The 25,012-nt window shown below is 49.0% G+C and overlaps 1 protein-coding gene across 1 annotated transcript in view; it reads right to left on the bottom strand.

The window, feature by feature from the left end:
- The window catches only part of CACNG3 (calcium voltage-gated channel auxiliary subunit gamma 3), a 73,403-nt gene extending 49,882 nt beyond the window's left edge, over positions 1 to 23,521 (bottom strand). Inside the window, exon 1 of the mRNA XM_039349689.1 lies at positions 23,286 to 23,521. Coding sequence (XP_039205623.1) covers positions 23,286 to 23,496 — 211 coding nt within the window. The 5' untranslated portion in view covers positions 23,497 to 23,521. The remainder of the gene's footprint in view (positions 1 to 23,285) is intronic.
- Between the last annotated feature and the right edge of the window lie 1,491 nt (positions 23,522 to 25,012).

The raw sequence follows: 25,012 nt of genomic DNA, 5'->3' as shown, positions 1-25,012 counted from the left end.
AGAAAGGCTTGTGGGCAGAGCTTCAACCCCAGCGTCATGGCCAACATCTTGATATTTTTGACCATGTCCTGCAGGCATCCCTGGTGAGTAGGATATGCGCTTATCACCACGGATCCCCAGCTGGCCCCATTCACTGGGCGTAAGACCAGTTTGAAGGAATGGCTGGAGGGGGCTTCGCTTAACCCATCCCAATTAGCTGATTCATAGTGGTCATGAAAACATCTTCTGAGCTTCCCCATATCTTTACTACGAAGCTTTTTACTTCCCTCTTGCTTGGAGAATCCCAGAATGCCTGTCAGAATCCAATTATATTTCATTTCTAGTTATCGACTATGGAAAAACCCGTTTCTGCCCTCTCTGGATTCTGTCATACTATGAAGGGGAAGAGGGATGAGCAAAGGGGTTTTATGGCCCTCACTTCCTTCATTAAAACTTCAGAGGGACTGAATGTGGATTCTGATCAAGAGGACTGACCATAACAATAGGGCCATCACCTTTCATCTACTCCTCTCTGAACTCTCCCTTTTGCCGGCAGAAAGGGAAAAGGGGGGGGGTGACAATGCAGCGCCTGGAGTCTGGGAAAAGAGAGGAGGAGGAGGATCGTCGCCCGAAGAACTGTGGGGGGGGGGCTGCTTGAAAACACTTAAAACATTGAAGGGTGGGAGAGAATTCCTCAGATCCTGTCTAGTACATCTACAATCATTTTCTCTTAATAAATATGCCTGTTGGAAAAGATATTCCAAGAGTTCTGCATTCTTAAGATGTAAAGTGAGGTGGGTCCTTACAGTGCCCTTATCAGCATTCAGGTGGGGCAGCTCTTCAGATGGGGGCACGACCAAGCTGGATGACCATGGGTGCCTCAGACAGGTGGAGGTCACGTTTCCTTTTCCCCACCCCACCAAGTCGGCTACCCCCCCCCCACCCAGACATGTTTTGCCTGCTGCAGCAGCAGCCCTGAGTGTCCCTCTGTGGCGTAATCCCAAGAGAAGCGTCTTCTGCCTTCAAGGAGAGCCAGAGGACAGCTGGCCTCGGGGAGTCCCTCTCGCAGTGAGCCTGAAACGGTTTATAATGAAAAGCTTTGGATCTTTGGTCTTAATACTTCTTCCTAAAAGTCTACACTGCACGGTTATTTGTAATGCTAAAGAAGAAAAAGGAGTTGCTTCAAAAAAAGTAATTATTCAATGTCGGGCAAAATTTATCCTAGCAGCTGTAAGCATGTATCTCCAACGGTGTCTTTTGTTAATGCATTCTAATATTATACTTAGCAAAATGTGTTTTAATTTCAAATTTAATTTTTAAAATTCTCCGGATGTACTATGTATACCTTTCCAATCCTTTTGAGTGCTTTTATATGTCCACCGCATGTGAAAAAAAATACTCCCATTTCACGGCATTTCCAAAATTTGGTACTGTATGATTTGTCCACTTTGGAAATTATAGTCAGAATTGTGTACAATCTGTTAAAAAAAGTTTAATGTCTGTTTATACAAACTCAGAGGAAAGCCCCAGCCCCAGCTGCAGAAACAACCCGGACTCACAAAAAAATTCTTCTAACGAGCAGTTGGTGACCCTCTCTGGGCTCATCTGACATTGGCTCAAATCGAGAGGCTAGTTTCTGATGAGACCGGATCGGGGGGGGGGCACTTAGCCAATTTTGAATATTTTAAAGTGTCATTTTAGGAATAGGTTGCTGAAAAACAGGTTGACCAAAAAGGAGTTCACAATGAAGCCCTCGTGGGTTTTATCCAAGTGACACATGCTTGGCCATGGGATGGTGTGTGTGTGTGTGTGTGTGTGTGTGTGTGTGTGTGTGTGTGTGTATGGTGCATCATGTTTTACCTAGGTTGAATAAGGCAGTTTTCTCAACAACCCCAAAACCCCATGATTGAGGAGATATTCAGCCTCTTGTCTTCTTCTCCAACATCTTTGGCGTGGGAGAATGGATTAAAGCAGTGGTGGTGAACCTATGGCACGTGTGCCAGAAGCGGCACTCAGAGCCCTCTCTGTTGGCACGCACGTCGCCGCCAGCAGCAGGTCCATCAGGCCGCACCACCGCCAGAGCAGGAGCCCTGCCCAGCATACAGGACGTGAAGCAGCCAACTAGCAAGCTCGAGTAGAGATGGTAGAGCAGAGGTCACCAACCATTGTCGATTGGCGGACTGGAAGAAAAGGGAGGGGGAAGCATTTTACATGCGTGCATGCACCCACGGGGCCACGAGCATGCACGCGCTGCAAATGGGGCAGGGCTAGTGCCTGCGTGATACTAGTCCTGCCCCCTTCTTGCTTGGTGTAGCGCCTTGTATCTGCACCCTGCTGTGCGGCGGTGGCAGTTTTTGCGCCTTGCAGCATGGTGGCCCATTTTTGCGCCCCTGGTTTTTGCGTGCCAGAGGCGGCACTCAGAGGTGACTCCCTGCTCCCCCCTGAGGGCACTATAATGGTGATGCGCCCCTGGCAGTTTGCAATAAATAAGTGGGTTTGGGGTTGCGGTTTGGGCACTCGGTCTCTGAAAAGTTCGCCATCACTGGATTAAAGCGTGAGGAATCAGCAACCTTCAACCTTTGCAGTCCTACAGTGTACAGTTGGTGTGGCTTCTCCTTATGGAACAAAGAAGGAAGAGATCTGCAGATCCACACAAAGATCGAATATCCGGATAGCAGTCAAGCGTCACAGCACAACGTATCACAACCATCTGGCAAGAATACGTCCCATGCCAGACACCCCTCTGCCCTAGAATCTCTTTGTACGTTCCTCAGCTTTCATCCCATCCTGCTTCTTTCTACCATTTTCACGCCAATGTTTGTGAGTTTGTAGCAGTCATGGCAATCATATCAACCACAGTCCCCTTATGGTAGTACTGGTTGATCTATCACATCAGCAGCCGCAAAAGAAATTAGGTGCTGGAATCCTGCCTCTTATGGTGATAGGCAGCTGCGTTGTGCTGGTAGAACTTCTATTCCTTCTTTCGTTTCCTGAGTCAGAAACAGGGGCAGCTAAAGGGATCAGTTATCAGAGCAAAGACAGAGATAAAACAGCCTCTGCTTGACTAGCATCCATTTTGTGGCATGATCTGACAGCAGAAGAGAGTAGTGATGGCCTCCTGTAGACTTCCCTACCATGCAGCAACTCCCCAAATGTTCCACCTAGGTCAGGGGTTCTCAACCTTGGCAACTTTAAGACTTGTGGACTTCAGCTCCCAGAATTCCTCAGCCAGCTTTGCTGGCTGAGGAATTCTGGGAGCTGAAGTCCACAAGTCTTAAAGTTGCCAAGGTTGAGAACCCCTGACCTAGGCCATCTTGGCTAGGAAATCCTGGAAGCCAAAACACTCATCTGGAAGCTGCCCAAGTTGGATCAAGAGGCACGGGTTCCATTTGTCAAGCTTTAGTCAGGAGTTGGATTTGTGAAAGGGCTGAAGAAGAGTGTCCCTCAACATGTGTTCCTGTTGCAGCCTCTCCTCATGACGAACCAGAGCACGTCATCTCTCCTGTGGAATGGTGGCCCAGTTCCTTCAGACGAGAAGTGGCAGGACTGTTGAGAAGATAGTTCCAGGGAGAAGATCCTCATGAATGAAGAGCAGAGGAAAAAGGATGTCCTTCACTGGTCCTTGGCAAGCAGCCCAGCTGAGTTCAGCTTCCTCTCTCCTGCAGAGAGTCTGCCCACGAATGAGGCACGGGCTCTCCTGTACCAAGTTCAGTTGTAGGCACCGTAGTGGCCTAACCTGAAATTTTCTTTCTGCTGGAATGGCTACTTCCTGTTGCTCTTTTCTGCTCCAAAGTCCTAACAAAATGTCAAAAAGCTCTGTATCTTTCTGATGGCTGAGTCTCCCTTACCACCTATCTTTAGTATCCAGGGGACAACAAACCTTTTGAGTAACAGGGAAATGATAAGCCAGGATAATTGTGCTGTTTTGCTCATGGTGTAGGAAAGGAAAAACCTTCTGAGGTCACACGCACAGAGCAGAGGCTTAAAGAGGATATGTAAAAACTTTGTTTTGAAATGTGGTCTCTCTTGCAGCTTGCCCATGCTGGCCATGGTGTTTCCAAAGAAGGTGTTAGCAGGAGTTGGGATTCATGGAGCAGGATTCCCAAAGGAAGCCCGGGAAGGCTCTGGGAGCACAAAGGTTCCTTTTCTGCTCCTTGGTTCTTTCTTGGTCTGCAGAAGACTCCCTGGTGTCCCATGGACACGGAGCTGCTTCTCCAGCCACCTGCCATTTCTGCAGATGTGAGGAGGATGGAAGTCGCCCTGCTCCAGGCTCCATTTTTGCCAGCCATTTCTTCTGCCACCAGCAGAATTCAGTGTCAGGTCTTAACCTTCATTTCATCTGTAGATGTGGTAGGGTGGAGGACAGCATTTGTAGTCTTGTGGAAAACGAAAGGACTCTTACGAATTCCAGAGGGTTTTAGCAGAGAGATTTATTGCGCAGGTTCAGAAGCAATAGCAACAAGCAATTCTGAACCCCGAGGGCGGGTTCAGACTTCAGTTTTATACTTTTCTTTTCTCAGGAACAACGGAATACACATTGAAATACACATTGTAATACATTAGGTTCGTTTCTCACGGGTATACAATGGAGAGTTTGCTGCATACATTGTATCCGAGTGCAATGCGCGTTAGGTTAGTCACATACTATTAACACAGCACTATTCCAGTAATTATGAAGACATACCATTATTCTAGTGATTGTTCATTATTCCACATTATTAGGGACAGGTCTGCTAGGGTTGGCTTGGCGCCTCACAGGCATCTTGCCATCAAAGGCTAGAAGGGGGGAGGACAGATGTAAAATAAAGTTGTGTGTTTACGAAATAGGGAGGGGCAAATGACAGGTGATAAAGACCAGAGAAGCTTGGGACCTGAATCCAAGGCCAGGCATCCTCAGAAAGAATGTTGATCACCCCAATCGCAGCATTCTAAAAACATCTCAGCGAGTTGCAATCGGCTGAAGATGGACTGGTCACAGGGGGCGGGCTGGGATGAAGGGAGACCTTTCTGTATCTTTTGAGTGTGGGAAAACCATAGTTAGCCTGAATTTGCTACAGCCAACATCTTTTTAGTAAAAGAACCTTTTGCTTCAAACTAATGGAGTCGAGGGTCTTTCTTTCCTAATAGATCAGATTGGGGCAGGTCTGACATATATTATCCGTTGACTTCAATATGAGTATGAAATGAGGTGGGAAACAAATCCTGAACATTTTGAAGATTATAGGGTCTCCTACTAGTTTAAATTTAAATGGACTCCAGAAGATGGTAGAGGACAGGAAGACCTGGAGGAACATTGTCCATGGGGTCACGATGGGTCGGGCACGACTTCGCAATTAACAACAACAACAACTAGTTTTCAAACAAAATGTTGCAGGGCATTCTTCCCAGGCCTGAATCTGGAGCTTTGCAATGCCCCGTTGATTGTAAATGAATCCACCTCACACCCAAAATGATGAACCCTTTAACTTCTGAGTCTGCAATTAACGGGAGTAATGCTGATAGTGGTCACAGTTAATGAAATGTGCAATTGTGGCCGTCCTTATTGAAATATCAACCTTGGTGAGTTCCCTGGTCCTTGTTCCCAAGAATGCAATTGGTTCAAGGATCTGAATTCAAATGGCCAAGGAGCCCTTTGCTCTTCACGTAAGAGCAATTCATTTCCCAGTTTGTGGCTTGCCATAATGTCTAATTTCAGATGGCATAATGAGAGCTTAGATGCTATGTTTTCTTATAATCACAGACAGCTGATTATCGAGCCATTGCTGAATTCTGCCAATACATATGAAGAGAGGAATTAGGAAAGACCCAGTTAGCAGGCAGGGTTTTATGCTTAGCCCAGCGTGATGATGCTTGATCAAAAGGTTCAGTCCAGCTTCCTGCTGGTCCCTCACATCTCTTCCCCACCCCTCCCCACCCCCCTCCCCTCCTGAAAGCTAAGATCCGTATCAGGTTGTGACTAATTCTAACCAAGCAATGTTTGATATCTGGGCTTTTCTAGCACAGTAGAGCTGGAGAGTAGATGGTGCCTTACTCCAAGAGGCAGATGTGACATTTTCCTGTATATTTTATAAAGTTAAAACTCAAATTAATATTTCAGGATCCTTAACCCCCGAGAGGGGCAACTATGGAAGCAGGAGGAAAGAAGAGAAGGCTCAAGTATAAGGTCTCCTTGCAACATCCTTCTCCTGTAGCAACTCTGTCCTTCCAGAGACTTGATCTTCAGGAGTCCCTTCATGTGCACAGGCAACACCAACAGTGCTGGAGAGGCCTACACACAACTGCCCAAGACAACATTCAAGAACAGTTGATGTATTTGATGTATTTCCTGCAATATTGTCAAGAAACCCAACCTGCTTCTAAATGCTGGCTTGAGGTTTCTACCAACTGCCTTCTCTCTGTGGGTTGTTGCAGCCATGGCAGCATTTTCAACACCTGGGCATGGCTATTGGTGCTCTTGGAGTTTTGTGCCCATACTGTGCACTGCCAATGTTGGATGATGCTAACACAGTCTTTTCTCCCCAGAATTGCACCGAATATGGGGTTGGAACTGGGGCAGTTTCTCCCCACTGTTGTCAAGGGTGAGATGCAATGGATGTAGTTTCTTCCTGTGGGCTGCAACCCTGGCACTGAAAGTGTATAGAACCCCGCCTTCCCCCAATCTGCCTCCCCAGAAAAGAGGAAGGCAGAATCTGAAAAGTTGGGCAAAGAAGATGATCTTCTAAGAGGGAAATACATTCTGCAACCAATGTGGAAGATCTACTTGACCCGAGGGGAGCTTTATATAGGATTGAATTGGGTCACTGTTTGGAAAGCTCTCCGGTATCCTTCACATTAAGAACAAAAAAGAAAAAAAACAGCGTCCTGCACATGATTATCAATTCTAGTGTATCCCTTTCCACATATGCTAGATTTCTACATGCAAGGTAGTTACTTTTCTAGCCTAAAGGGGATTTAACATTCAGTCTCCTATAAGATTAAGCTTATGGTGATTACAACTTCCCTATCAGAAATCTCTCCACATATTTAGTAAATTGGGGGCAGAGACAGCGAAGAGTCTGTACTTGGAAAGGAATCTTAGTGAGATGAGCAAAGGCTGGCCCACCGCTGACAGAATAAATCTGCCTTCTTAGTCACAGGCAGCCTCCCACATCCCTGAGCTTCCTTCCCAGGTGCTTCATTCAAGCAAAATGTCTGATTTAATCTCTGGCGTGTTGCAGCAAAAGCACTCTCATCAGGGACTCAAAGGGTGCGTTGCTTATAAAATTTTCCCAAATTACTGGACATCTTGTGCAATCTCACTCGTTTTCATGTGCACTTCCTGGCCTGTGATTTGTTATGTACAAGTAGTCCTCAACTTACAACAGTTCATTTTGTGACCATTCAAAGTTACAACGGCACTGAAAAAAGGGATTTATAGTCGTTTTTCACATTTACGACCGTTGCAGCCTCCCCAGGGTCACGTGAGCAAAATTCCGATGCTTGGTAACTGACTCATACTTATGACGGTTGCAGTGCCCCGGGGTCATGTGATCACCTTTTGCGACCTTCTAACAAGCAGACTCAATGGGGAAGCCAGATTCACTGGACAACCGTGTTACCAGCTGAACAACTGCAGTGATTTGCTTAACAAGCAAGGTCACAATTTCACAAAAGGGCAAAATTCACTTGCCAAATGTTTCGAACAGCAACAGAAGTTCTGGGCTCAACTGTGGTCATAAGTTGAGGACGACCTGTATATATCCTCCTGCCTTAAAACTAGCTCCCACCTTGGCTGGCTAGGGAATTCTGGGAGTTGAAATCTTAAAGTTGCCAAGGTTGGAGATTCCTCTTCTTAAAGTCTACACCAGGAGGACATTTTAAAAAAAAAACATTATTATAGATAACTGAATTACACCTTCAACTTACAACTGAGACTAGAATTTCCTTCACCAGGTAAGCTGGTTGTTAAGGGAGTTGTACCCAATCTCATAGCCTTTTTTGCTACCGTTGTTAAGCAAATCACCACCGTCGTCCAGTGTGTCGGGTTGTGGTTAACCAAATCTGGCTTCAGCCATTGACGCTGCTTATTGGAAACCTGCTAGTAAGATTGCAGGAGGGAAGGATGCGACTCTGGCATGCTGCAATGTATCAGTTGCCAAGTGTCTGAATTTTGATCATGTGACTATGGGGATGCTATAATAGTCATAAGGGTGAGGACTGATTGCAAGTCAGCTTTTTCGGTGCTGTTTTAACTTTGAATGGTTGTAAGTGCAATGGGGTACCAGCACTGAAGACGAATCCGGAGTCCTGCTGGCCGAGAAAGAAATCCACTGTATATTCATTTAGGTATATTCACATACGTGCGCTTTCTTTTTATTTTATTTATTTATTTTGTATTTTTTCACACTGTTTGAAGAAACACATCCCAAACGTCGTATCAGTCTATAAGGCCAATAACAGGAATATAAAATATTGAGCAAAAAGTGGTTGGGGATAGGAGACTCTCAGAGGAATGGAATCAGCAATTTGTAGACAATCTATCAAGGGAGGTATGCTGTCTCCAAGGAGCAAAGATCAAAGATGCAACTGAGGCTTACTAAAAAAATTAAGCCCACAGATTATTATCCCTTTCTCTTCTTTCATGTGGGGACAAACAGTACAACAAAGAACCTGAAAACATTATCAAGAGACTGTAAGCAGCTAGGCATGAAAGCCAAAGAGATTGGGGTACAGATGGTGTTTTCATCTGTACTTCCAATGAAAGGTCAACATCCAATGAAGAGAATGGAGGATTTTAGAAGTAAACCATTGGCTTAAAGCAGTGGTTCTCAACCTTTCTAATGCCGTGACCCCATAATACAGTTCCCCATGTTGTGGTGACCCCCAACCACTTATATATCACCGGGTGCCAGGGGCGTGGCCAAAGAAAAGGGGGAAAAATGGCGGACAGCCTTGTTTGGAGACCCCCGTGAAATGATCGTTCGACCCCAAATGGGGTCCCGACCCACAGGTTGAGAACCACTGGCTAAAAGGATGATACCAATAAGAGATATTTAGACTTCCAGACCATGATCTACATTACCCCCATGAAGGACTTCTGGCAGGGGATGGGCTACACCTCATAAGGACTGAAAAGAACATGTTTGGGAAACAACTGGCTTGGCATATATGAAGGGCTTTAAACTAACATTGGAAGGGGAGGGAGACAATCTTTAGGACTGAATTCCATGCATAAACTTCAAGACAACCAATCAAGTGGTGAGAAGGAAGTGGAACTCAGATACAAAACAGGGATGTGGGATGCAAACACAGGATCAATCAAAAAGAATTCAGATGCCAATTCACTAATGCTCAAAGTAAGAGGAACAAACAAGGCAAACTTGAGGTCCCAGTATAAGAAGGCAAGTGTGATATTGTTGCTATTACTGAAACTTGGTGGGATGGAATCCTTGACTGTAACATACTGATATAAGGATTCAAATTGTTCAAAAGAAACAGATCTAACAAAAGAGGAGGTGGAGTTACACTATATGTAAGAAATAACTATTTCTACAGAAATACATAAAACTTTTAAAGAAGGGACTGGACAGTCACTTGTTTGAGATGGTATAGATTCTCCTGCTTGAGCGGGGGGCTGGACTAGGTGACCTCCAAGGTCCCTTCCAGCTCTATTTTATTCTATGAAAAAACCTTCTTGAGTGCCTGTAGATTAATATAAAAGGAAAATGGAATGACCTTGCCATACTACAGGCCATCCAACCAAACAGAGGAAACAGAGGAACTGTTTGCTAATCAGTTAGTTAAGGTGTGCAAGGAGCATGCTACAGTAGTAATGGGGGACTTTATCCTGTCATCAACTGGGAGACAAATTCCACACAGAACGGGAGCTTAAACAGGTTCCTGATACACTTGCCATCCCAAAGATAGAGGAGAGAACCAGAGGGTCACCTATACTGGACTTAATTCTTACTAACAGGGATGAAATGATACAAAAAGGTTGAAACTGCGGAAACTTTGGGGGGGAATGACCATGTTGTATTCAATTTAATGCAGACACAAGCAACAGAACAAAATAAAATTAATGTTAGACTGTAAGAGAGCTGATTTAACAAAGTGAGAGAGACCCTAGGAAAGATTCCATGGATGGAAATCTTAAAGGGGAAAACAACTCAAAACACTGAGGAAAATCTGAAAAAATAAAATTATAAAAGCCCAGTCTAACACAATATCACTGAGAAAGAAAAACAAGAAAACCTGGACAAAATGAGCATGGTTGTATAAAGAACTCTGATAAACTGAAAGACAAAAAGGACAAGTATAAAAGGACAAAAATAAAAAAAAATAACTACAGCAGAATACCAACACCTAGCCCAAATCTGCAAAGATGAAGTCAGGAAAACTAAGGCTCAGAATGAAGTAAGACTTGCAACAAATATAAAAAAGAAATTTAAAGGTTTCTTTCAACATGTAAGGAAACAAGAAAAAAAGTCAAAGAAATGATTGGTCCACTAATGGAAAAAGATGCCAAGGGGGTCATAGGTAACAGGGAGAAAGTGGAACTGCTTATCCTTTGCACTTGTCTTTATGCAAAAAGAAAATATAGCCCAACCTATCAAAAGCAAGGCTGTAGAAGACAGAATAGAAATACATGTGAAAATGGAAAGAGAACACCTATCCACTCTAGATGAGTTCAAATCACCAGGATGAGAGGGATTGCAACCCAGGCTTCTGAAAGAACTGGCAAACATAGTCATAGAACCACTGAAAAAAATCTTTCAAAGATACTGGAGCATTAGGGAGCTGCCAGAGAACTGAAAAAAAGTTGATGTGGTTCCAATCTACAAAAAAAAAAAAAGTGTATCCAGGAAACCACAGACCAATCAGCTTGACGTCAATGCCTGGGTAGATCCTGGAAAAGATAATCAAGCAACGCATTTGTGAGCACCCAGAAACAAAAAAGGCAAGTAATAGAAGTAGTACATGCTTGTTAAAAACAAAACATGCCAGACAAACCTTACTGCCTTATTTGACTAAGTGACTAAATTAGTGGAGCAGCAAAATGCAGTGGACATAGTATACTTGGACTTCACTAAGGCATTTGACAAAGTAGATCACAGCCTATTTTTTAGTAAGATAGAACAGTGTGGAATAGACAGCATCACCATCAGATCAATTTGCAGTTGCCTGACCAACTACAGTCATTGTGTAATCCCCAATGGAGCTACATGTACACAGAGGGGACATGCAATGGGGTACTTTAGGTCTTGGGACAGGTACTCTTCAACATTTTCATAAATGATCTAGATGAGAGCGCTGAAGGAGTGCTCATCACATTTGCAGACAACACTAAGCAAGGGAGAATTGCCAACACTTTGGAAGATAGACTCAAGATTCAGAAAGAACTTGATATATTTGAACACTGGGCCTATGCAACAAAATGCAATTTCTGCATAGGCAGGAAAAACCAAATGCATAGGTGTAGAATAGGACCGTAGTGGCGAACCTATGGCACGCATGCCAGACTGGGCACACAGAGCCCTTTCTGTCGGCACATGCGCCAGAGGGACACTCCCCTCCCCCTCTCCACATGTGCCTGACTAGTGGGAACTGGAGAGGGCAGGGAAGCTGAATCCAGCAGCGCTCTCGTGAGAACAGCTGCGAGAGCTGGGTGGGGAGAGGGGAACCTATAAAAGCAGGTTTTGGCGGGAGTGCAGCGAAAGAGCGAGTGAGCGAGCAGACGACCTTTGGAAGCGATGGTTGGCGTGAGTTTGGAGAAGACAAGTAGGATGCGGCGTCCATTTGCGCTTTTCAGAAGGCTAACAGGGGAAGGAGGACACATAGATTTGGACTTTGGAGAGAGAGAGAGAGAGAGAGAGAGAGAGAGAGAGAGAGAGAGAAAGAGAGGGAAGGAAGGAAGGAAGGAAGGAAGGAAGGAAGGAAGGAAGGAAGGAAGGAAGGAAGGAAGGAAGGAAGGAAGGAAGGAAGGAAGGAAGGAAGGAAGGCCGGGCCCACCAGCACCGTTGGGCAGATGACCTGGGCAGATGACCTGGGCCTGCCCAGGTGATGCCGAAGCCAGCCAGCCCTTCTGTGGGAGGGGAGAGCGGCTACTCCCAAGCACCACAACTGCCTACCTTCGGGCTCCATTGGCCTCTCCCCCCCTCCAGGCTGGGACTAGTCAGATTCCCCCCTCCCCCGTGGGCAGCGCTGTGTCTGTCCCTGGCCAGCCCTCCTCCTCCTTCTGCGGGTGGACCGCGGCTTACCAACCTGGGCAGCGCCTCTCCCTGTACGCGTCCTCAGGTGGAGGAGCCAGGCAACCCTGGCTCTCACTTCCCTCTGTCCTCCATCTGCCTGAGGCCCAAGCTCGGCACGCCCAGCTGGCCAGCAACAGGCTGGAGAGCGCAGGATGGCAGCAGCCGCCCCGGGATGCGGGGTAAGTGGGATGTAAGCTCCCGATATCCGCAGGGGAAGAAGCGGCATGGAGACTCTGCGCCCAGTCCAACCCAGCCCCAGCACAGCATGGAAAGTGAGCCAGCAGCCCCATAAGCGTCCCCGTGCACGCGTGCGCCCCCGCCCTGCTAGGCAAGCGGAGCTGCGGCATCTTCAGCAGAAGAGCACAGGTGGGCAGCAGAAGGCACGAGAAGCTCTGATCCCAGTACAGCCCCTCCCCACTCTCCTCCTCCCCCCTTAGAAGAGCTGCAGTGCTCAGGAATCTCCCCCCCATACCCCCCACCTCCCCAGGGAAGAAAACCATCGCGAGACACTCTTCTGTTTTAACTTTTTTTTCCTTGTCACTTTTTGGAGTTTTCATCCTGCTTTCATGAGATGGCAGCGTTTGGGAGGGGGGGGTAGCTGCCCCCTCCTCCCCCCAAGCCATCAGCTAAGCAGACGCCCTCCTGCCCATTGCCAGAAACTCCCTGGATCTCTCCCAACCCTGCCCAGCCCTCACAGGCATCCCTCCCCAGGAGCAACATCGAGCTGGCCACACCCACCCTGGCCACGCTCACCCAGTCTGCCATGACCATCGTAGCCACACCTACCCAGCAGGCCACACCCACCCAGTGGGCCACGCCCATCCAGCACCCGATACATAAGTGGGTTTTGGGTTGCAGTTTGGGCACTCGGTCTCTAAAAGGTTCGCCACCACTGGAATAGGAGGTACTTGGCTCAACAGTAACAACTGTGAGAGGGATCTAGGAGTCCTTATTGGACAACCATGTAAGTATGAGCCAGCAGTGTGCTGCAGCTGCCAGAAAAGCCAACGTAGTCCTAGGCTGCATCAACAGAGGAGTAGCATGAAGATCGTGGGAAGTGACAATACCGCTTTATACTGCATTGGTGAGACCACACTTGGAATCCTGCATCCACCAGATTCAAAAAGATGCTGAGGCCCTAGAAAGAGTTCCAAGAACAACAAAAATGATAAGGGGTCTGGAGGCTAAATCATGAACACTTAAGGGAACTAAGTATGTTTAGCCTAAGGAAGAGAAGGGTTAGGCGTGACCTGATAGCTGTCTTCACAGGGAAGAGGGCATCGATTTATTCTCCATAGCACCTGAGGGCAGGACAAGAAGCAGCCGGTGGAAGCTTGTTAAAGAGAGACCCTACCTGGAATTATGGAGAAATTTCCTGACAGTGAGAATAATTAACCAACGGAGCTTTTTAAGAAAAGACTGGATAGTCAATTGTCTGGAATGGAATAGGGCAGTGGTGGCGAACCTATGGCACGGGTGCCAGAGGCGGCATTCAGAGCCCTCTCTGTGGGCACACATACCGTCACCTCAGTCCTAGGCCTTCAGCTGGGTTTTATAAAATCTTTTCGCTTTAGGCCGCCGCCGCCTTGTGAAAAAAAAGATTCAATCAATCAATCAATTTCAACTTCTTGCGGGAAAAAAAAGATCTCGCAAAGTTGGAATTGATTGATTGAACTTTTTAGTCCCACCCAGTCTGCCGTTACCACCGCAGCCACGCCCACCCAATGGGCCACGCTCACCCAATGGGCCACACCCATCCAATGGGCCACACCTAGCCAATGGCCACACCCACCCAGCACCCAACAATGCATAAGTGGGTTTTGGGTTGCAGTTTGGGCACTCGGTCTCTAAAAGGTTCGCCATCACTGGAATAGGGTCTCCTGCTTGAGCAGGGGGGTTGACTAGGCTAGAGACCTCCAAGTTCACTTTCAGGATTCTATGATTCTGAGATAGAGAGGTAAGATACATGAGAGACAGAGGGAGGGAGGGATGGAACAGCTTGCCTCCAGAAGTTGTGAGTGCTCCATCACTGGAGGCTTTCAAGAAACTTTTGGACAATCAATTGTCTGGAATGATAGAGAGTCTCCTGCTTGTGCAGGGGGTTGGACTAGAACAGTGGTTCTTAGCCTTTTTGAACGAATCGCCCCCTTGAGCCAATGAGGAAGTTGTCATCGCCCCCCTCCCCCAACATAACCTCTCAATCACAACATAGGAAATAATTCTTCCATTTATGCAAACACTTTTTTTGTTTTCTTTAAAATTGTCATCAGGACATATTGATGCAAATAATTTATTTCCAGTCTTTTCCCCATATCTCCCATATTCTGGCCAATGGCGCACCACTGTATGGGTAGAGGCTGCTGCGCAACACGCATGAAGATAAGCGATGCGTCTTCACATATGTACGGCGTTCTGTACTGAAGCTAGCTGGAGGAACATTTGAAAACACAATTCAATCCACTAATAGCGAGCGATCTGATGTTTTTGTACGACAGATATACAGCCATTCACTGTACGAAAAAGTCTCAAAAGTGTCCCCAAAACTTCTCGCTTCATCGCCCCAATATCGCCCCCTTTTTGTTCCTCCGCCCCCCTGAAAAATGAAATCGCCCCCCTGGGGGGCAATATCGCCCAGGTTAAGAACCACTGGACTAGAAGATCTTCAAGGTCCCTTCCAACTTTGTTATTCTGCCTCCCGCCACCTCTCCACAATAACCTAAATCATTGTTAGCTCCACCTGCAGCTATTTGGGTGTGTGTGTGTGAAGGGCTTTTTCCAGGACCCTAATTGCTTCTCCCTAGGAACCACTTCTCTTTCTGGAATTGCTTGTTTCCTTTTTGCACTGGGGCTCCCCGAGGTGTTGTGCAAATCTATACGGCTGTGTGGTCCTTGAGATGTGAGAAGTGGAGTTAAGTGGTATTTTTAATAAAAATACCATCAGATTGACAAAGTAATGTTTTATTTCTTTGTTGATCAATTTTAGTAGGCCTACTTTTCCCACCCCTGTACGGGGTGGAAATACACTGTGACCATATGTTGAGGTTCAATTTTTTAAAAAACAAAAGCTTAAGCCATGTTTTATTGCCCTGTGCAGAGAATATACATAGTTTAAGTGAAGCTTTAGAATCTATTTTTCTGCACAGGCTAATTTATAAAACCTAAATCTGCTTTCAATTTCCCAGTAAACTTTATGAAAAAAGCCTACCTCTTCTTGGTCAAATCTTCTATATTTTCTATATTCTTTTGTGTTTTGTTAAGCTGCAAATAGATGCTGATATTCTCTCAGTTGAATGTATTATAAAACTGATTTGAATAATAATGAACCAAGACAACCAGCATGTAAAACCAGCAAATACTATTGAAGTTAACTAGAAAGTGCGCCTATTTCCGAAGGACCTAAAGACCATGCCATGGAAGGACACAGAACCGAGAAGCAGCCAAATGAAGTCTTCTGAACTCTGATTTTGGCAGAATCTCGTGTCTGCCTAGTCCAGGAGTAGGCAACCTTGGCTCTTTTATGACTTGTGGACCTCAACTCCCAGAATTCCTGAGAATTTCAATTCCTAAGCTGGCTCAGGAATTCTGGGAGTTGAGGTCCACAAGTCATAAAAGAGCCAAGGTTGCCTACCCCTGGTCTAGTCCAAAGTAGTCCCACTTGAGTTCCATCCTTTTCCTTTTCAAGATCATGCTGGCTTTTTTCTCAGCCAGTCGATCTGCAATGAAACCGGTTTGTTTCCTGGATTGCAGAATATCATGAATATCATGAATCATAACCTAACAAGCTGTCTGGATTTGCCATTCTCCTGAGCAGAAGAAAAGGCAAGAATTAAAATGACATCCTCCTATGTGAATGCAGCTGGCAAAACAGGTGGTCTGAACCAGACTGTGCAACAGGGGTTCTCTCAAGGTTGACTCCCCCCTTGACAAAGAAGCTAAAGGAAGGAGGCACGGGTATGCTCGGAATGTGTGGGGAGCTGGGAGGAAAAGGAATTTAGGTGAGCCCTTTGCAGCCTGAGAAAACCTTGCAACCCAAGGTCATATGCTGAAGACTTTTGAAAGGTGCAGACCGTTTCCCCAAAATAAAATGCTTAACCTGGATTGGTGGACAGTGGAGAGTGGGCAGCCCAGAGAACGAAAAAGCGGTTTTTACTATGCTGCATTTCACACCAGAAGCTTAGAACTGGCTTTGCTTCTTCTCTGCCCATATGGGTCTCTCAGTAAAGTTTTACTCTTGGTCACAGGTTGGCAACCTGCGGCTCCGGAGCCGCATGTGGCTCTTTGAGCCGTCCCCTGCGGCTCCCAGCCCCCTCTGCCATTTGCAGAGAGAGAGAGACAGAGAAGCCTTCCCTTCCCTTCTCTCTCTCTCTCTCTCTCTCTCTCTCTCTCTCTCTCTCTCTCTCTCCCTCTGTGTGTGTGTGTGTGTGTGTGTGTGTGTGTAAAACAGAGAGTGGACTCACGGTGTTCTCCGAGGAGCTGAAAAGCTTACTGGGCAGGGCTCCTGCCTTGGCTGAGTCTCTGCAGGAAGCAGGAAGCAGGAAGGGCAGGAGAGAGCTAGCTAGCCCAGCTATGCTGACTCAGGAATTTTGGGAGTTGAAGTCCATGAGTCATAAAAGAGCCGAGGTTGCCTACCCCTGAGCTTGTTGGAGAACAGCTTGAAGCCAGCTTGCCAGATAAACAGAAGATCGGAGAGAGGGGAGAGAGGGGGGGGGGAGAGAGAGGGGGGGAGAGAAAGAGAGGGAGACAGAGACACACACATCTAAAATGAAGGTAATACTGCATATATCCTTTTTTACCTTTATGATACACAAACACACACACGCACACACACACACACACCCTTATAATAAAGGTAAAAAAAGGATATATGCAGTGTTAGCTTCATTTTAGATATCAAAAGGGTTTTGCAGCTCCCAGTGTTTTGTTTTTGGTGGGAAACGGGTCCAAGTGACTCTTTGAGTGTTTTGGGTTGCCTACCCCTGCTCTTGGTAAAGAAAATGGCCCAGGAGTTTCTTTTGCTGTGCATGCCAGTGGGATGGTTGACATGTTCATTGGATAGAGCAGATTTGAAGAAATTCAGAAGGAATTCAGCTCAAATATTATTTCTCAAATAATGGTCTTGAGAACAGAACCTTACTTTAGAGACAGCTTGTTGTAATAGTGAAGGTGCCAAGCTAGATACTGGGAGATGGCAAGTCCAGCCTTAGACATGAAAACTCTCTGGGGATTTTGGGCCAGTCCCTCTCTCTCAGCCCAACCCATCTCACAGGATTGTCGTTGTGGGGAAAAGTGGAAGAAGGAGTATTAGGTATGTTAACCACCTTGAGTTATTTATAAAACTAATAAGGAAATTAATAAAATAAATAGGTAGGTTGCCTTTTCATCCACAGGGAGCCACAGCCTTTATATGGCTCCATGGAACTGCTAGAGTCCATCCTGGGAACACCGTTCTTTATGGCAGGGGTGGGGAACAATGGCCCTTTTATGATGTGGACTTCAACTCCCAGAATTCCTCAGCCAGAAGGAATTCTGGGAGTTGAAATCCACAGGTCTTAAAGTTGCCAAGTTTGGAGACTCTGCTCTATAGAGACAGCAGCAACAGGGCGCATGGCTTAGGGGTACCACATAACTAGCTCCACCTGGGCAGAAGCACCACTGAAAAGGGATGTGTCCAGCATGTACTGGACCCTGTGGCACAATATTCCCAGGTATACCCTTCTTGTTTAAGGAAGCTCTCACATCCAGCAATTGTTCATAGATCTCTGCAGAACAGCAGTGGTACTTGATGAAACCTCATTGGGGAAAAACCTGTGGCAAAGCCCGCTTCCTCTGGCCCATCTTAGGAATGAGCAGGGGCAAATGCCAGCTGCAGGGAGCTACCCCTTCATCTGCCTGCCTGCCTGCTGGGAGGCTCTGGGTCCCAGCACCATCCCGGCTTGTTTATGGAAGCTCAGGTGAGCCGTGCAAAATCCTGGCCAGCTCCCAGCTCCCCCTTGCTCTCTCTCCTCCTTCCAGCAGTACCGCTGCCCTGCTTTCTTCATTTTGCTGGAGGCAAACATGGCTTTCCAAGCCGGTTTCTGAGGCAGAGAACAAGGGGATGGGGTGCCACGTCTTGCTACAGTCCCCTGCCCTGTTGGCAACTGGCCTTTGCACGTCCTCACCTGCCCTTTCCAGCTGTCTGCTTGGCAAGAATCATTCTTCAGAGCACAGCTGCAGAGGCTGCCTCAAAAGTTGGCAACCCTGTTACAGCCCACAATAGAAGAAGCAGCACCCAGCTTGCCCGATGCTGGACCGATATCCTTGTCTGCAGATCAAGCTCCTGAGCCTGGCTGGGATGCCAGCGGCCTGCCGAGGCTGCAGTGCCCACCTTGAGGCAGCTGCCGGTCCCTGGCAGAGACCCCTGGCAGGCCAACGTGGCCGGGAAATCATGTAGTGCAGTGGTTCTCAACCTGTGGGTCGGGACCCCATTTGGGGTTGAACGACCATTTCACGGGGGTCACCAAACAAGGCTGTCCACCATTTTTTCCCCCTTTTCTTTGGCCATGCCCCTGGCACCCGGTGATGTATAAGTGATTGGAGTCCGGTTAGGGCTCCATTCAGGGAGAGCTGACAGACCTGAGGCGGAAGCGTTGGGCACTGCTCTGGGGAACGCCTGAAAGTGGTTCCTAGATGTCAGGACTGAACAGACAAGGTAAATGTGGGAACACGAGAGACGAATCCCCTTTCATTATATTTACTTTTAATTAAGAACATGTACAAAACATTCTTTTTAGTCTCCACCCAACCTTTGGGCAGGCAGAAAGGAGACAAGTAAGAGAACCAGCTTGGTCTCGTGGTGAAGCTGCTGGCCTCGAATGCAGGAAGTCTTGAGTTCTAGTCCTGCCTTGGGCATGAAAGCCAACTTTGGGCCGGTTACTCTCTTTCAGGCCAACCCACTTCACAGGACTGTTGTTGTTGGGGGGGGGGGGAATAAGAGGAGGAAGGAGTATTAGGTATGTTCACCACCTTTGGTTACATTTAAAGCAATAAAAGCAGGATAAAAATCTAATGAATCAATCGGAGCCAAAGCTGCCCTGGGTTAAGGCCCTGTTCGGACTTCCTCTGGATCAGTGGTTCTCAACCTGTGGGTCGGGACCCCATTTGGGGTCAAATGACCATTTCACGGGGGTCGCCAAACAAGGCTGTCTGCCATTTTTTTCCCCCTTCTCCTTAGCTGTGCTACTCCCTTTTATTCTATTGGCTTTTGAAAGCCAATAGAAGAGACTCTCTTGAATAGAGTCTAATTCTATTGGCTTTCAAAAGCTAATAGGAATTGTCCAGGCTGCCCTGCTGAGCCCACCAAAAGTCCCATTCTGCAAACGGTGCTGCACCAGTTGAGTAGTCCTCGACTTACGACCGGTTGAGTAGTCCTCGACTTATGACCGGTTGGGGTCGCGGCATTAAAAAGGTTGAGAACCACTGCTCTGGATGCTCCTATCTGCTTCCCGGGGGAGCCTCCTCCTCCACACCAGGCTGCCAAATGGCAGCCGTTCACTAGCCAACAGCACAGCTGGGTTTTCCTGTCTCTCCTTCAGATTTCTGCCCCTCCCTGCAATCTGGTAGCCCTTGTTCCACTGTTCCTTGTTCTCCTCTGAGTAGCTCTAACCCTTGAACCTCCTCTGTTGGTACGTTGCCTTTTCAGGGCTGGGCTCTTTGGAAACAGTCTAGGCATAATTGCACAGAGCACCATTCATAGCTTGGAAACAGAATTCCCAGCGCAGAGAGCTCTTCAACGCCCATAATCCCCCCCCCCAGCACCTGCTTCCACCCATTTCACCAGGAAGGGCCTTTGTTTCCTCCACAAAGTCACCCCTTCCGGTCTTCTAACGATCCTTCTGACAGACCAGCCCTGTCTCCAGCAGGCCCCGTGCGAGAGGAGATTTGTTCCCAGCCATAAGCAAGTGCCTACTTGGCCGATCAACAGCTGGCTTCCCAAATGACACGGTCTCTGAGCATATCTGCAGTGCTGTCCATAAAGTCATTCCAGCCTCATGCACAAACAAGGCTGCGTTCCCACATTCTCATTCATGGCTCAATTTGGCTGGCTCTTTTCCGCCCCCTCTCCCCTCCCTTGCAAGCAGACAAGCCTTTCTCTGGAACAGGATTATTCCCCCTTACAAAGTGCCCAACATGGAGACTAGTGACACAGCCAGGAGCCCCTCACAGCCAAGACAGAGGCAGACTGTGCCTGGTGGCCCCAAGAAATAGCCGTTGGAAGCAGACAGAAGTTCCCGTCCAACTGCCTGGCCCATCTCACCCGCTGCTCAGCCAGGAGGCCTTTGCTTTGGATTCAGGCAACAGAGCTGCCTCCCTCCTCCCTCCTGCCTCTGGACAAATGAGACCCAGGGCTGTGTTATAGCTGGTGCAGCAGGTGTGATGCAAAGCCGCTTAGGTAGAAAGAGATGTACTGGTGATCTCACAATGACTGTGGTGCAGGGAGGTTTAGGGCTTGCAGTAATAAATGTTGTTTGTAAGCAGGTATGAAAAACGCAGCTATACCCAAGGGATCAGTAAAGATCCACTTCAATTCCAAAGCGTGAAAAGGGAAACACACTTACCTCCCATTCTAGTAATATAATGCTCAAGATTTTGCAACTCAAACTTCAGCAATATACAAAATGAAAATTGCCAGATGTTCAAGCCTTGTTCAGAAGGGACAGGGGCACCTGAAGCCCTGTGGCTAAAGCTGTGCAGTCATGGGGACGGCAAGGGAATCATAGCGCAGGAAGCAACAGTTAGAATGAAATGCAGAATAAGTAAACCGCCCGAAGTTGCAAAAAGGATGTGTCTAGGTTGCACATAAAGATAAGCAGAATAAAGCAGGAGAAATGCTGGGATGGAAGCAATTGAAGTTGATTTTGGTTGTGAGAAACCCCAACAATCACAGATAGGCTGATGACTAGTGGAGAGGAAGAGGATTTTTTTTGCAGATGAAGAGAGTGCAAAAGCCAGACTTTCCTGCTCAACGTTAATGGGGGGGGGGGGAGCATCATGCCAATTCAAAAAAGCAGAATGATCACACATTTTATCTCTCCAGGCACAAAAATGTACTGTGATGCTGACTGTAGCACCAATAAAGAGACATCTGCTATTTGTGAGAAAAACTACGATAGATCTGGATCAAATATGGAACAGTGGAGATATCACACTGTCAATATATTGTCAGGGCTGCAGTTTCCCCTGTTGTAACATATGGGTCTGTAGCTGGATCACGAGAAAAGCCAAACAAAGAAAACCGATCCTTTGAACTGTGGTTCTGGAAAAATAGTCGGGAATATGTTGGCTCACCAGAAGAACAAGCAAGTCAATACCAGATGGCGAAGTAAAATCTCACTGCTCACCAGAAGAAGGAATAATGATGCTAAAGCTGAAATATTTGGACACATCGTGTGAAGGCGAGAATCACAAAAGACTCTGATGCTTAGAAAAATGGAAGAGGCCAAGTGAAGGCCGGGTGGCTGATATTATGACCGATGGGGGAGCAGGAGCTTCCAAGAACTCTAAGAAGTAGTTGTGGATGGACAATCTTGAAGAAATGATGCTTTGGGTCACAAAGACTTGGAAGCAATTGAATGACTGAACTATCCAAAACCTCCCCCCCCCCCAGGTGGGACAGGTGGGGGGAGAAGCAGCTGAACACAATGTGAGGTCCAAGTGAGGTAGATAGATTCTATTTAAAGACTCTGTTAAGAAAGAAAGCGACAAATGGAATTACTTCTAACTCAATGGGAGCCATTCTCATCTTCACTCACTCTCTGGATGTGCTGAAGGATCTAATGCACCTTTACAGCAGGTTTGATATTCAACTGGTTCTCTAAAGCTGCCTGTGGACTTTCATGCTTTGGCCAGGCACGAGGGACTGTCTGCTCGCCTCCGTGTCTCCCCAGCTAGCCTCCATTGTGCTTCCTTGGCTGTCTTTGGGCTGAGTGCCTTCCCCTGCCCAAACATTCCTCTCTCGGAACAAGAGCCACTTGTAAAGATGGTTGGAAGGTTCTGTTTCACTTGAAACAGAGCCATGTGGTGGTGGTCCATGGGGAGGGGGCTGCCTCCATAAAAGCCTGTGGGAAAAAGCAGCCCTCTTCCCCACTCTGATTCCTTCTGATGTTCCTGGAGGCGTGGGTCTAGATGCATCATCTCCTCTGTCTGGAGGGTTTAGAAGGCCAGTGGGCAGAGGCAGGACTGCTTCCCAGAGGGGGATGTACACACACAGGCACGCACACACACATTGTACACACACCTGGACAAGCATGTTTCTAGGCTCAGCTTTGGGGAAGTTGAGGCTGTCTGGCTCACAGCAGCCTTCCTTCCGAGGAACCCTAAAACAAAAGACTGCAACCTGCTTTGCCAGGGGCTTCATAGGGAGACACCAAGCTGCCACGAGGGTCTTGCTTCAGACCTGCAAACCTGCTGCTCCACCTCTTCATGCACTCTGCCTGTTGTCTCTGTGTGTGGTGCCTGTTTGCGGGTAGCTGTTTGGACTGTGAGATTTCAAGTAGCTAACATACAGATAAAGGAATCCCTGCCTTTCCTGCAGATAGGAGACGCCTGTGGGGAGGGAGGAAGGAAGGAAGGAAGGAAGGAAGGAAGGAAGGAAGGAAGGAAGGAAGGAAGGAAGGAAGGAAGGAAGGAAGGAAGGAAGGATGGATGGATCTCTGGCTCACTGCATTTGCCCCTTTGTAACTCTCTCCCGCAGCAGACTGGCACGAAGAGGGAGCTGCCCAGGAGCCAGCAGAGAGGCTAAGCGCGACCGCTGCCCTCCCTTCCCGCGGCTGCAGAGGCTGCGAGCCCCCTCCCCACCATACAGCAAGTCCGCAGCCCGATAGGCAGCCTCCGTCTCGAGGCTTCGGGCTGGTTGCGGTTGGACACGCGCGCGGGGGCAACAGGTGCAGCCCGGCCAGGAGCGCCCCCTCCGCTCCTGGCTCCGCGGGGGAGGGCGCCCGGGAGCGCCACGCCAGGCGGCCGGAGGAGGCCAGGAGGCAGCGGCCTGTCCCGCCCGGCGCCCGGCTCCCCTAGCCCGAGCCGCGCCGCCCGCACGCCTACCTTCCAGGCAGCAGGTCCGCCACAAGCCCGAGTGCGTCAGGACTTCCTCGTTCTTCCGGCTGGTGTCGTTGTCGCCGCTGGACTTGGTCCTGCAGACGCCGCGGGAGTAGAGCCAGTAGTCGGTGCCCACCGCGATGGTCATGAGGCTGAAGGCGGCGAAGGCGCCCAGGGTGGTGATCAGCATCTGGACGCCGCGCTCACACATCCTCATCGCCGCGCATGGCCCCGCGGGCGGGCGGGCGGGCAGCGGCCAGCCGGCCGGCCGAGCCAGGCTGCGCTCAGCCCCGAGCAGGCGCCGCGCCGGCCAGCCGCGGCCCCGCTGCGGACTCCCTGCCCGCCCGGCCCCGCTGGGACGGGGCGCGCGGCTGAGGAGCAACCCGGCGCCGGAGCCCCATCCCCGGGCGAGCTCGGCGGCGGCGGGAGGGAAGGCGAGGAGGGCTCCGGCGAGCGCGGCGCGCGGTCTGCGTGTGCCGGAGCCAGCGCCAGCCCGCCTGAGCAGCAGGCGGCGAGGGGAGGCGGCGGCGGCGGCGGCGCGGCCGGCGGGAGGAGGGAGGCAGGAAGCCCGTCACGGCAGCCCCTCCTGCGCCAGCAGCCGGCCGGCCCCGGGAGCCCTGCGCAGGCGGCGGGCGAGGAGCGCTCCCGGCCGGAGGGTGCTGAAACGGACAGCTCCCGTCCGGCCCCAGCCTGGAGCCGCCGCCCCGCCCCTCCCCGCCCCTCCGCCTGCCCGGCTCGGCTTTATCGCTGGGGAAGGGGCGCCGGGCGGGCAGACCCAGGTACCCGCTGCCTGGCCTTTGCTGCAAGGGAAACTGGCAGGGGAAGAGCCGGCGGCGCAGAAGGAGGGAGGCTGCTAATCCCCCGGGACTTTCTCGCCAGGAGTCCAGCCCACGCCATCCCTTCCCCAAAGCGGGATCCCCCCCCCCCAGCGGAGCTGCCGCCCATTCAGACTGGTTGCCATCTGCCCAAGTCCGAACACCCCCTGCGCGGCTTTTGTGGTCGGCAGGGGCGGGTCAGGGGCCTCCCGCAAGACTTAACCAACAGGTAAAGGTCCAGTGGCGCCTCGGGCAGAGACGCCCACGGACTGGAAAAGCGAAGGGCAGATCTGGCCAGAGAGGGTTCAGCCAAGGCTGCTGCAGCGAGCACAAGTCCCCGAGAGGAGAAGCTGCTCCGCGGGCTCTTTGTCCCGCCTGTGCCCCAAGAAAGATCCATCAAATGGTGGGAAACCAGCCCGGAGTGTGGCGGGAGAGTCACGGTGTCCCCAGCCAGCCCCTCCTTTCCCTGGGTCAAGATTTGTGTGGCTGTTGATACATGGAGGTGAAGGAAGGGATTGGCACATGTTTAGCAACAGCACCACATCTGTGTATTGTTTCCCAGCTCCCCCAGTTGCTTCTACCCTGCCAAGCCATGAGCAAACCAGTTGCCCAACACAGCAAGGTGCAGGGGCAGGTCTGCCTTTAAGAGCCCAGGATTCTGGAGTCAGGAAGAGCCTGGAAGAGTCAGGCATGCAGAGCAGGAGCTGAGGTCCTGAGGCCAATGGCTTCCCGATTAAAGAGGAATCAAACAACAGGCGCAAATGGTGAGACAAAAAGTCTTGTACAACTATAGGAGAAAAAAAAGGAGGTTTCAGCTGAGGAAAGGGATCCTTGAAAAACCCTGAGGCCTCACAGGGCTTTTCAGTGAGTGGCAGCAAGAGGAGGACAAAGGGCTCCCAACCCCAGTGGTCAACTCCT

The sequence above is a fragment of the Crotalus tigris genome, unplaced genomic scaffold (assembly GCF_016545835.1).
Source record: "Crotalus tigris isolate CLP2741 ecotype Arizona unplaced genomic scaffold, ASM1654583v1 scf7180000018301.7375997, whole genome shotgun sequence".
Taxonomy (NCBI): Eukaryota; Metazoa; Chordata; class Lepidosauria; order Squamata; family Viperidae; genus Crotalus; species Crotalus tigris.
The sequence above is the reverse complement of the archived record's forward strand: the minus strand, read 5'-3'. Positions and strand labels throughout refer to the sequence as shown.